Source organism: Saccostrea cucullata, unplaced genomic scaffold (genome assembly GCF_032062105.1).
Source record: "Saccostrea cucullata isolate Sc308-1 unplaced genomic scaffold, CSIRO_AGI_Scuc_v1 ctg129, whole genome shotgun sequence".
Classification (NCBI taxonomy): Eukaryota; Metazoa; Mollusca; class Bivalvia; order Ostreida; family Ostreidae; genus Saccostrea; species Saccostrea cuccullata.
This window is the reverse complement of record NW_026927380.1, coordinates 103,417-115,632: the sequence shown is the minus strand read 5'-3', so window position 1 is coordinate 115,632 and position 12,216 is coordinate 103,417. Positions and strand designations below refer to the sequence as shown.

General features: G+C 32.8%; 2 protein-coding genes across 2 annotated transcripts; one reads left to right on the top strand and one right to left on the bottom strand.

Moving 5' to 3' along the window:
• Positions 1 to 865: 865 nt before the first annotated feature.
• On the bottom strand, positions 866 to 10,228 carry LOC134274278 (UDP-N-acetylglucosamine--dolichyl-phosphate N-acetylglucosaminephosphotransferase-like). Its single transcript, XM_062756533.1, has 8 exons — positions 9,977 to 10,228; positions 8,102 to 8,225; positions 4,960 to 5,173; positions 4,632 to 4,778; positions 4,418 to 4,502; positions 4,125 to 4,313; positions 3,471 to 3,714; positions 866 to 2,796 (listed from the first exon to the last, which is right to left on the bottom strand). The coding sequence occupies exons 1-8, from the start codon at positions 10,132 to 10,134 to the stop codon at positions 2,734 to 2,736; spliced, it is 1,224 nt and encodes a 407-aa protein (XP_062612517.1). The 5' UTR covers positions 10,135 to 10,228; the 3' UTR covers positions 866 to 2,733.
• Positions 10,227 to 11,317, top strand: LOC134274279 (histone H2A-like). Its single transcript, XM_062756534.1, has 2 exons — positions 10,227 to 10,419; positions 10,724 to 11,317. The coding sequence occupies exons 1-2, from the start codon at positions 10,311 to 10,313 to the stop codon at positions 11,014 to 11,016; spliced, it is 402 nt and encodes a 133-aa protein (XP_062612518.1). The 5' UTR covers positions 10,227 to 10,310; the 3' UTR covers positions 11,017 to 11,317.
• The last annotated feature ends 899 nt before the right edge of the window (positions 11,318 to 12,216 follow it).

Genomic DNA, 12,216 nt, shown 5'->3' with positions numbered 1-12,216 from the left:
ATAATATATACATGTAAAACAAAGACAATTGTTTTATGAATAAGGAAATAATATCAATTATTAATACATTATTACATCAGAAGATTATTTTCAAGTAAAACTTGTGGTCCAAACCTACTTCTAGGGATAATGATTGGAACAAACTTGAATTTACACTGACTATGGATGCTTCAATATACCCAGTAATTATTAGCAGTCATGGCTTTGCTATATATTTTTCAGAAGAAGATTGTTAAATTTTTTTCCTTTATGTATTCCAATAAACAACTTTGATTGCTCATTGGTGCTACATTTCAAGAAAATAAATTACATTCTGTTTATACTTATCCTACCACTGTTAGTATGGTAAAATAACTGAAAATTTTTATTCAATTCAAGGTTTTGATTTTGTGAATTTCCTCAGCACTGAAGAGTTCAACAAAGGTAAACCCTTGTGGATATAAAAGTGCTATCCAATCCTGAGAATATATAATATACCCAGTACATATACATTAGTATAATACCATGTATTTCCACTGGATTTGGGTGGGAAAACATGAAATCTTTCACAGGTACTATTCCCTTAATAAAATAATTCCTTTCTCAAGTTTAAAGAGGTCTAAGGTTCAACGATTAAGGTATGGCAAACATGAATTGAACCCAGGTCTCTCAATCAAGAAGTGAGTGCCAATGAAAGACAGCAGTTAAATTTTGATCAGAAAGGCTCAAGTGAGTTAAAAGGATCGACTGTCAATCTACAAAATTTTATCCTTATAATGCCAAGTTTATTACACATTTTATTAGCATCTGTCTGACTAGAAAACCATATAATATAAATCATGAAATAGCTATCTAATAGAATCAAGCTAACAAAAAAAAAATCAATTAAAGTAGCCACAAAAATTAAATCATCTTAATACATATATATTACTAAACATATTTTTCTCAAAGTATATAAAATCTTTTTAATTCCGTATCTTATAGATTTTAAAATTTACATGTGAAATACTTTTAATTAGTTATTTATTGTACATATTTATCTCAATATTTATTATACACAACAACTCAATGTTGTAATGATTATCAGACTCCAGTATTCCAACATGTATCTACAAATAGTGTTTAGTTCTGGCCAGTGTACCAATACATGTACAAAGTACATAATAACACAAGGTCATATATGCTATTTACAGATAATTGGAAACAGTAATTAGCTGTAAAGTGGCCACATATATCAAGTTAATCATTATATCAATGTGTATATATAATATATTCTAGCATTTATGCTAAGATTAAATATTTTCTATCTTATTTTAATGAAGCAAGAGCAATAACTGTTAATTACTATTTTGTTGTTTATGAACATTTGTTTATGAACATATTTCCTAGGAGTTAATTGCTATTAATCTGCATGTGTGTAAAAAATTACTACATAAATCCATACAAGTATTTACATTTTTAAAAATTTCTTGATGTAGAGAGGGAGGAGAGAGAAATTTAGTGTAACAGAGGGTCAATCTCATGTACCTTTACATTTCAAAGAATACTCAGTATGGAAAAAAGGGATGTGAGTGTACAATTTATCTTGTTTAAATATTTAATGTAAGCATTGTAAGATGTACATGTAAGTATATGGTAGGATTTTTAATATGAAATGAATATATTAAATTCAAAGAAAAGGTACAACTAAAGGAGAAAAAAAGAAATTATAATGGCAACTACTCAATGATCAGTGAATTGGATTAAGATTTAATATACATGTATTGAAACCCAGAATAAATAAAGTTAATATTCAATGCATGCAGGCTGGATTTATCAATCCAGAATCATTGCATATTAACTTGATATGAGGTTCTTCTGGGTTTTTCCAATCTCAACAGATTTTATTTTCTGATTTTACCCCTTCGCCTATCATTAAACAAACTTTAAATAAAAAAAATATGCACAATGTCACAATATCAGATATGGAATGTATTATTATTATATTCCACCAAAAACACACTTTATTTATAGCACTAGGCTACTAGTACATTTATGGTGTCATATTTCTATTAATATTCCGATTCAAATGTTTCTACTTTAAGAACACAATTAGGAAAATGTTTAATATGCAACAATGTATAGAGTAAATGATAGGCAGTTTTAACAATATCAGTACTTATACTTAACTTTTCATAATGTTTTCCTAATCATATACTTTTAACTTGACTTTACAATAGAAAAATAATTCACTGGTACTCTGGTACTGATTTTTCAAAATCTACCATATGTACATGAAGTACTTGTCAATCTCTGTGCAAATCTAAATTTTGTTGCACCTGATTTCACAAAATAGTGTTTTCATCTTTTTGAGACAAATTTTGCACAAATTTTAATATTTTTTTTGTATGTAATTTTGAAGAATGCAAACATAAAAAAAATATAATTTTGTGAGCAGACAGTATGTCTCATGCTGTTCGGAATAAATGAAGTTCTCTCGTATAAAAATTAATTTATCATACATAATAAGTAATTTATCAATATTAGTTTAGTTACATCAAAACATAACAACAATTGTATAACCTTAAATCACGATCCTAAAGTTTGAGACTCATGATTTAAATGCAGCTATTAAATGAAAGCCTATGGCTCAAACAGAATAAATTTATTTTTGATTAGTACCTACAAGTATTGGCAGCCTTTGGCAAAGATATTTTTAATATTTTGCAGTCAGCAATGTACAATGGCTTTCAAATGATCACTTTTTGGAATTCACTAGTCATAAAATACTTTGGAGAGTTGATACCTTATTCCAAAAGCAAGAACACTGCAGAAGACCTGAAAAATAAAGAATAGCCTTGAAATGCTGCCATTTTATATTCGAAATAGTTTGTACTATAAAAAACATTTTAAAAATACATGTAGTTACTTATACCATAGGAAATATTTAATCAGACTTTGTGTTTACAAAAAGGCCCAAAATCGACTTTGCAATCTTATAAATTCTGCAAGAAAAACAACTCTTAGTAATCTTTCCCTTTAATAACTTAATTTTTTTCAGAGCCTTCATCTTACATAAAACTTCCCCCCCCTTTTAAAGAAGTATCAAGGATATGCCAAAACATGTACATGTGTATATATCCATTAATTCTTTTACAATTTCATCATTCTTGCAAGTAGATGGGGGGGGGGGGGGGAATTCAAATATCAAAAATTCCTAATTCAAACATTTTCCTTGCCATGTATAAGGTGTAATGATTCCCCAATAAGAAGGATAAGTCAGATAACTCTTGCAGGCATAAATGGCTACCCATATTATTCTTTTGAAAAAAAAAAAAAAGATTAAAAAGCTGATCCTATATCTATCAAATTTTGCCCTGCAAGGTATATTGAACTTATGTGAAATTTAATTACAATTTACTCTTCTTTTGAACAATCATTGCATTAATTCAAACTTTTATATAACTGATCAGATGGTTCATCAATTTAAAATCTGTACTTATATTACTTACCTGCATTGTTAACAGAATGGTAACTAGTGTCTTTTCATGTAAGGGTCCACAGAACTTCAGCACCAGGTTAATTAGAGTCATGTTATTACACTCTATATACTGTTTATCCTCCCCTACACCGTCCTTCACTTCCAGGAGAAACAACATCCTAAATAAAGTCACAGACAATTTCCCCAGGATATTTAGTTTGTCATATTTAAAGGTGGTTTTACTCATGCCTACTGTGTCACTTACTGGATCATATCTACAAAAAAAAATCATCCGAGTTCACAAACACATGATAATCAAAAGCATATATACAATTTTTAAAATAACTAAATATACAATAAAATGAGATATTGTTAAAATACATTTAAGAAAGTCATGTAAAGTACATAATTAAGTTAATTTGAAATATCATCTGGAAAACAATTAACTATAATGGGTACATGCATGTATACAAGTTAATGACTTCTACCTTTTTGCATCAAAATCAATAGGGGTAATGTTTCAGTCATATAGACATATTGTCTCTTGAAACCATTCAAACACATGATTTTTATGCTTGAAGAAGGCTTGCTGAAATTTTCTTTTCTAGGATACATGAATATCTGTTACTTAAGTATTTTACACAAACTACATTAAAACGTTATGAAATATAAAAATATTGCTTACTTAGGTAGTCTGTGTCTTGGACATGGAACCATTCTAAAAAGCTGTGGTACTGAGTATATAAAATTGAAGACCTGAGGTATAAAGAACAATAACATTGTCTTGCTAAAATGTCCTAAAATTGCCACTACTGCAAAAGTCATTCCTGAGAAATAGCAGAAAGTGTCTCCCACAAATACATCTGCTGGGTACCTGAAAAAAATTATAAAAAACACAAATAGCTTAAAGTTACAAGGTAAAAACAGCAAAGAGCAAGATGATAAAAATAAGAAACATGAAACTGAGGGTATATTTACCAGTTATGTATGAAAATGGCTAGACAAACAGCTGTGTATGGTAGAATAAAATATATGCTGAAAATATGTGCCTCTCTACAACATCCTGAAATAAATATTTACAAACCCTTCAAGTAATATTTAATACAGTTTTGTATAGTATCACATAGATTTTGTGTATACATATACAATGATTATTTACACTTTAAGTAATAAACTTGCAGGATAATTTTACCATTCAGCTCTAAGAAGTTGAAAATAAGTACTGAAACAGCTATGATAAGAGATTGTCCAGTTTCCAAACCATTTACTCCAGACAAGATGTTTATTGCATTAGTGCAAAAGACAGCCAACATTCCCATGTACACATAATATAAAATTCCTGAAAAATTCAACATCTCATATCAATAAATTAGCAAAAATATCATAGGTTGATAATCATTTAATATTAAATCATGAAACAGATACAAGTATATGTATTTGAAAGCATATGATCAACATTTTTTACTCTTGCAATGAAGATTTTCATTAGGAATAACTTTTTTATCTATTAATTTTCTTACCTAAATCAATATCATGACCAAAATAAAAGCGTAAAGGTTTAGGTATGATAATCACTGTTGAATCGAAGTTCACGAAGTAAACCATCAGCAATGGAAGAGAAGCCATGGTTGGCAAAAACAGTTTGTGTCGCCATTTTAGCTCTAAAACATCATCAGCAAATCCCAAAAATATCATACAGCATATGGACAGCAGAGCAGCAATGTACTCGATATACTGAAATAGAGTATTACTTTTAGTGTCATTAATAACAACTAAAAAATAAAATAGTATTGGTACATGTGAAAAACAATCTTATTAAAATCAGATCTTTGTTAATCTTCAAAATTCGAATAGTCCCTGTCAGGTGATTATCAGAATTTCAGAGCATAACAAAGACCAATAAAAACAACCAAGGACCAATTACTTTGTGTTCTGTGTCAGTCCAAATGACTGGTAAGTGTTGACAAAGGAACTTGTGAAAATCCAACTAAATTTCGTAAGAATTCCCAATATCCGCCCGATCGTAATCTTTCAAACGCTTTTCTGCATCTTGTAATGGCTTCTTCGATGATCACAAGTGTCAAACTATGATTGGTAAACTGTTAAAACAGGTTTGTTGACGGTGCTACGGTAAGCCAAGTGAGAAAATCAAACTAGATTAAAAACATATGAAGAAAACGACCTCCGAGATAATTCAAAGAAAATCGACGATCAAATCAGAATGAAATGTGCAGTGTTTATTGACAAAAGGTGCACAATATAGTGATAATAAAATTTAAATAAAGTTTTCATCTTTTTATTGAATTTTCTTTGGACTGATAGAAATCTGTTTGGATTGACAAACTTCACATGGCAGTCATTCCACATGATTGACAGTGAAAAAAAAGATTTCAAGAACTCTGTGTGTGATTAAAGAATGGAGGGGAAATGGTCTGAAGAATAACTTCTTGAGAAAGAAAATGACTATTTTTTTCATTCATGACATCAGGGACTTTTTTTAACAAGAGGCCCACGGGCCTTATAGGTCACCTGAGTATCATGTAACAACTTTCCAGCGATTGTATTTGGTTCGTGTTTTAATCCAAAAGCCATGAAATTCACAAATTTTGAAAGAGGCACCATTGCTTATCAAAGGGCAGATTTCAAAGCATTAATTTATTTTTAGTCAAAGTACCCCCCTGGTACCCCTGACCCAGCAGCCCTGAAATTATCTATTTTGAAAGAGGCCCCTTTCTTCATTATAAGGCCAGCATTTTTTATGTTTAGGTTTAGTTATGAACATGAGAATAAAAAAGTCCCGAAGGAGAAGGAAATAAAATTTTTTTTTTGATAAATCAATTATTAACACTTGTATTCTTTTTTTATGCTATCCTAATAGGCTCCTTACCACTGGACACATAATGCTTACAAATAGGAAAGTAGAACATTTAATTGCTTATTTCATCATCTGCCAGTTTGGGCCAGTTATATAAATTTGTGATGTTGATCAAAATATATTTTTAAAAATCAATTCTTTAAAAGTCTTTCAATATATCTTCATTTTTTTTAATATGTGTTATGTGAATGTGTAGACATTGTTCTAAAATTTACTTGATGCCTAAAATTATAATTCCTATCATAAAACAGACAGGGAGTATTGGGGAGTAGGGTCAACATTTTTTCAACTGAGTGTAAAATAATTTTTCTGGCTAATACAAATGATACTACATGGTATATATTTGTATATATTCTTGCCTTTTAATAGTTGATTTTTTTTTTTCTTTCTTCAGTTTATTGTTTATTTCTTCCTCAAATTGACTGCACTTCTCCCATAGTTTTATTCATTACATCTGATGCATAAGCAACCCTTTTCTGAACATGCTGAAGAATGATGCTTAGACTGTAAGCTATAACAGAGACCTAAACAATGTCCCTGGCAATATGCAATAGCTACCACGGGCAGTTAAAGACCTGGGGGAGGAAAATAATTTACAGTTACTTTTGAAACGAATACATAATTATCTCACCAGCATGTCATTGTGCAACAAAGTCGTCAGCATTTTATTTGTCCTTTGAACGGGTGAAATGTTTTGAATGGCACTCTTATCGATGAATTTTACACTAAACCAAGCTATCTTCTCAGATCTAGCTTTATTTACCCACCGTTTCATCGTAAAACTGGAAGTGCCAGTTCGTAAATTTGAAATCTCGATCCCGATTCAAATTTGACATCGGAAAGAAAAAAAAATGTTTTATTTTTTTCTGAAAATTCAAAACCTTGAGCGGAGGGTTTGTAAAACTAAAAATAAAATAAATCCTGGCCTTAAATATGTAATTAGATCATTAGCATATTAACCAGGGGCAAAGGATAAGATGTTCAAACAATTCATGCATTTCACTATATAATCATTAGAGCCCCACCCTAAAACAAGAACCCCTGACCCTGGGGCCATAAAATTCAAAATTTTGGTAGAGGCACTCTTGCTTATCATAACTATGTACTTAGTTTGTTTATTTAATACCCAGGAGCAGAGAAGAAGATTTTCAAAGAATTCATGTATTTTCACTATATATAAATCAATAGAGCCCCGCCCTAACACCAACCCTGGGGCCATAAAATTCACAATTTTGGTAGAGGCACTCTTGCTCATCATAACTATGTACTTAGTTGGTTTATTTAATACCCAGGAGCAGAGAAGAAGATTTTCAAAGAAATAATGCATTTTCACTACCTACTTATTTAGCCCCACCCTAGCACTAGAACCCCTGACCCCAGGGCCATGAATTTCACAATTTTGGTAGAGGACTCATTACTGATTACAATCATAAAAACAGTTTGACTGCTTGTTGTCCAGGAGTAAAGAAGAAGATTTTTAAAAATTGCATTAATTTTAGTGGTTTTGGCCCCACCCCTCAGGCCCCAGGGGGGAAGGGATCATGAAATTCACAATTTTTGTTCCCTCTCACCCATAGATGCTTTGTGCCAAATTTGGTTGAAATTGGTTCAGTGGTTGCAAAGAAGAAGCTGAAAATGTTCAAATGTTAACACACGACGAACGATGCACGACGAGTCGACGACGGACGAAAACGGATAGCAATAGGTCACCTGAGTTTACTAAGGTGACCTAAAAATGATAATTCCTTGAATGTTAAAGTGAAGTGTTTGCAGTCTATTCCACTTACCTCATGATGTGGGAATGAATTTCCCGAATTGTCTGTCAAAATATGTTTGTAAAATGGTACTGGGATGAATAAGAACATGATGACAAGGAAAATGGCTCCACATATCATTCCTTGAGATTCTGGACTACAAAATAGCATCAATACTACCTAAATAATTATCATGAAGTGAAAAAAATGCATAATTAACTTTTAAAAAGGCTACTGTCAGGATTGAAGACAATTTTGAGGATATTACATGACACAGTCACATGTTTTGTATACAGGGCGCCCCCTACTTATTTTTACCACAAAGTACCTAACTCATTTTCAGGCATCCCCACTTCAATCTCGTATTTTGTTAATATATCATTCATTAACCTACTCTAAAATAACATTGTTTTCACTTCAGGAGACTTTTATCTTGTCTATTAAATCGTTTCAGACATCTCTGGTCAAAACTCTTTATTGTAAACCACTCATTTATTCCTCAAAAATTATCTCGATACATTTCAAGACTTCTATTGGGACACAACTTCCAGATAGGGGTAGGATAAAACCAGAGGCTTCCGAAAATTCCATTCCGAGGTCTCTGGTTTTACCATGCAATTGTTACCCCAGACGCGGATCCAGGAATTGAAGTTAGAGGGGGCACTGAAAATAGGCAGGTGGTCTGGGGGACCACCTTGAGGTCCCCTGTGGGGCAAAGAAAGCCCTGGTGTTGGCCCAGGAGGCAAAGCCCCTGGAAGCTCCTGGATTCTAGAGATTTTGTAGGGTAAATAGAGGTCAACCAAGTAGACATATTTACATTCTCTAGACGAAACTGTGATTTACGCTAACTTTGATAATTTTAGGGGGGGGGCACCGTGTGCGCCCCCCCCCCCTTAAATCTGCCACTGAACCCCAACGGGAAATATGTATCCCAATGAAAGTTTTAAAATGTATTTGAACAAATGAGTAGTATACAATAAAGGGACTCAACCAGAGATGTCTGAAACGATTTAATCGACAAAAAAAAAGTCTCTTGAAAAAAACAATGTCCTTTTAAAGACGGCCAATGATTGAAATATTAACGCAATATGAGCTTGAAGTGGGGGTGTCTGAAAATGATTAGGTACCTTGTGGTAAAAATAAGTAGAGGGTACCTCTTATCAAAACAAGTGCCTGTGTTACATGACCCTAACCTTGTAGCTGTTGTACATACATATACAGTGGCGTGCCAAAAGTGAAGATAATTTTATTTTTGTCTCTATATATTTCATTGAAAACAACATTTTTTAAAATCATAGGTAAATGGTCAATTTTTGTCCAATTTAATTATTTATTTCAGTACTTAAACCAGAAAATGTGTAGTTATCTTTCTTTAAAAGATCATTACACGTCTAATATATGTAGTAAAACATAGTTCATTACTAAACATCAGTTCTAAAATTCAAGATCAATGTTGACTATATAATTCATTGTGAGTATATCACTTAAAAATTCATGTTACACTTAAATTACAATATTTTTAAATTATCAATGCTTATCAGATAAAAACTATTGTTTTTTTCAACTACAACAATTTCTTGGATTATCAAGAAATTTTTGATAAAATCTGTCAAGAAATGTTGTCATACCAGCGATTTTACAAAATATTGTTTTCAATGAAATATATAAAGAAAAAATAAAATTATCTTCACTTTTGGCACACAACTGTACCAAAAATGTTTTCTATATACAAGAGAGCAGCAGACAAAACATTGCACAGCACTCTGGCTCATTAGAGTGGTCTTGAATCGTTAGATTCATAACGTGTGGCCATGTTGACAACTTTTGGAAAACGTATCAAAGAGATGGAAAAATTATATACCTTCAAAATTAATAAGAGCTGTGAATGAAAAGTAAGATTACACTTACATTTGCTTCTTTTCCCTTTTGCTCATGTCAATGCCAAAGAGGTGTGCATTGATAAACATCGTTTTAAACTTCGGAATTATGCTATAACACACAATGAACCCCATTGCCGACATAAAAGCATTTATCAGAATATGAACCTGTGTGTCAGAAAACGCCATGATTGTTGTTTTTACAGTTTAACCGAATTCAATCTGATGCAAGTTGCCTTCTTGCCACCATGATACCTCTCGCGAGATGATACGTAACTAACTTTCACTTTCGATTTGCAGCACGGACTCGGTTGTATTTGGCGCCATTTTAACTGTGGGTGTCAAAGCAAAAGGACGATAAAATCATGTCTGGCCGTGGAAAAGGAGGAAAAACAAAATCTAAGGCAAAGAGCCGCTCATCCAGGGCAGGTCTCCAGTTCCCAGTTGGCAGAATTCACCGACTTCTGAGGAAAGGTATGGGAACATGATTCTGTATTTCATTTTTCTACGATTTAATTATTGTCTTGACAACATGGACGTCATTCTCATCAGACGTACAGAAAAAGAGAAAAAAAAATGACTGTAGTATCAATTGTTACGAATAAGGCAAATTTGTACAGTTGTGAAATGCTGACAATGCATATTTGATGATCAATTGTACTAGAACACCTGTAACGTTTAACAGAATATATTGTTAAGCGATGTTTTTGGTGTATTAATCAATAAATAGATCATTAAATGATGGAAATATTGAAAAAAGTATATTTTTAATGAATAGGAAACTACGCAGAGAGAGTTGGTGCAGGGGCCCCCGTGTATTTGGCAGCAGTGTTGGAATACCTGGCAGCAGAAGTACTCGAATTGGCGGGAAATGCAGCCAGGGACAACAAAAAGACCAGAATTATTCCCCGCCACCTTCAACTGGCCATCCGTAATGATGAAGAGTTGAACAAGCTACTTTCAGGAGTCACCATAGCCCAGGGAGGTGTCCTGCCCAATATCCAGGCTGTTCTTCTGCCAAAGAAAACTGGATCAGCTGGAAAGAAATCGTCACAGTCCCAAGAGTTTTAATGTGGACCAGAAATGAGAATTTGACATTAGAGAAAAATTTCATTATGACATCAGAGAGATGAATGTGTTGTGTACTTCATAATTAATGTCCATGCAGTCAACAATAAACAAACATTGATTGAGCGGCTACGAGATCATGGTCAATCTTCGACTTTAGTTCCTTAGAAATTTTTGTCCAAATAAGGTTATTCTGTATATTCAGTTATTTCACATGAAAGCAAAATCATGGCAAAGTAAGAAGTCCTGCTAAAGATGAAGTGTGTAGCATGAATTGTTTTAATAAATATTGTTTGTTTTCTTATTTAGAGTTTGCACTTTTATTCCTATAGATGATAATTTTACAAGAAAGTTTTGCACAGCACACAAAGTGTTGATTAAATCTTAAAAATGCCTGTGCTTGCACTTTGGAAGGCCTCAGTTACCAGATAAAATCACTTTGCTATTAAAAATATCAATTCATTATGTTTGCTATAAGCATTTTACTGTACATTTTTCAGTCAGTGTCTTTATACTTGCTGGAATAATCTTTTGAAATCAAGATCTTGAAACATTGTTGGGTCATAAACAATTTCTGTGCGAGCTTTTGTTACGTAAAGGGAAAGGGGAAAATGTATGGCTGGACTGGGAATAAAACCCGGAACCTCTGCATCTACAGTCAGTTGCTCTACCACCTGAGATATCCAGGCCCATATCATTACATTCCTCCCTCGTTAAATGGTCTCCCCCCTCAAAGACAAAACAACCCAAGTTCTTATTAGCCCCTGGTAGGACTTTCTCCTGCAATTCCAGGGGTGGTCAACGGCACTAAATCTGTAACAGGAAAGGAGATCGTATGGCTGGAGCGGGAATCAAACCCGGGACCCTACATCTCCTTTCAGTTGCTCTACCAAGTGAGCTATCAAGGCCGATATATACGGCCCAGATCAATACAATTATTTCTTCATAAAGTTCAAATTTGTAGGGACAGACAGGTGGACTGACAGACAATGTATTACTAATTTCTATATACCCCTTTAACTTTGTTTTAGTGGGTATAAGTTCATATCTTGAAAACTCATCCGAAATATCCAGACAAATGGGGTTCACTGAGCAATATTCTGCCAAAAAAAGTTCAATAGCTGGTATTTTCTCAATTTTAATCCAGGCAGTAAGCATACCTCTGACAGTCTGATGTATGCAATCAGATGAGCATGGTGGTAA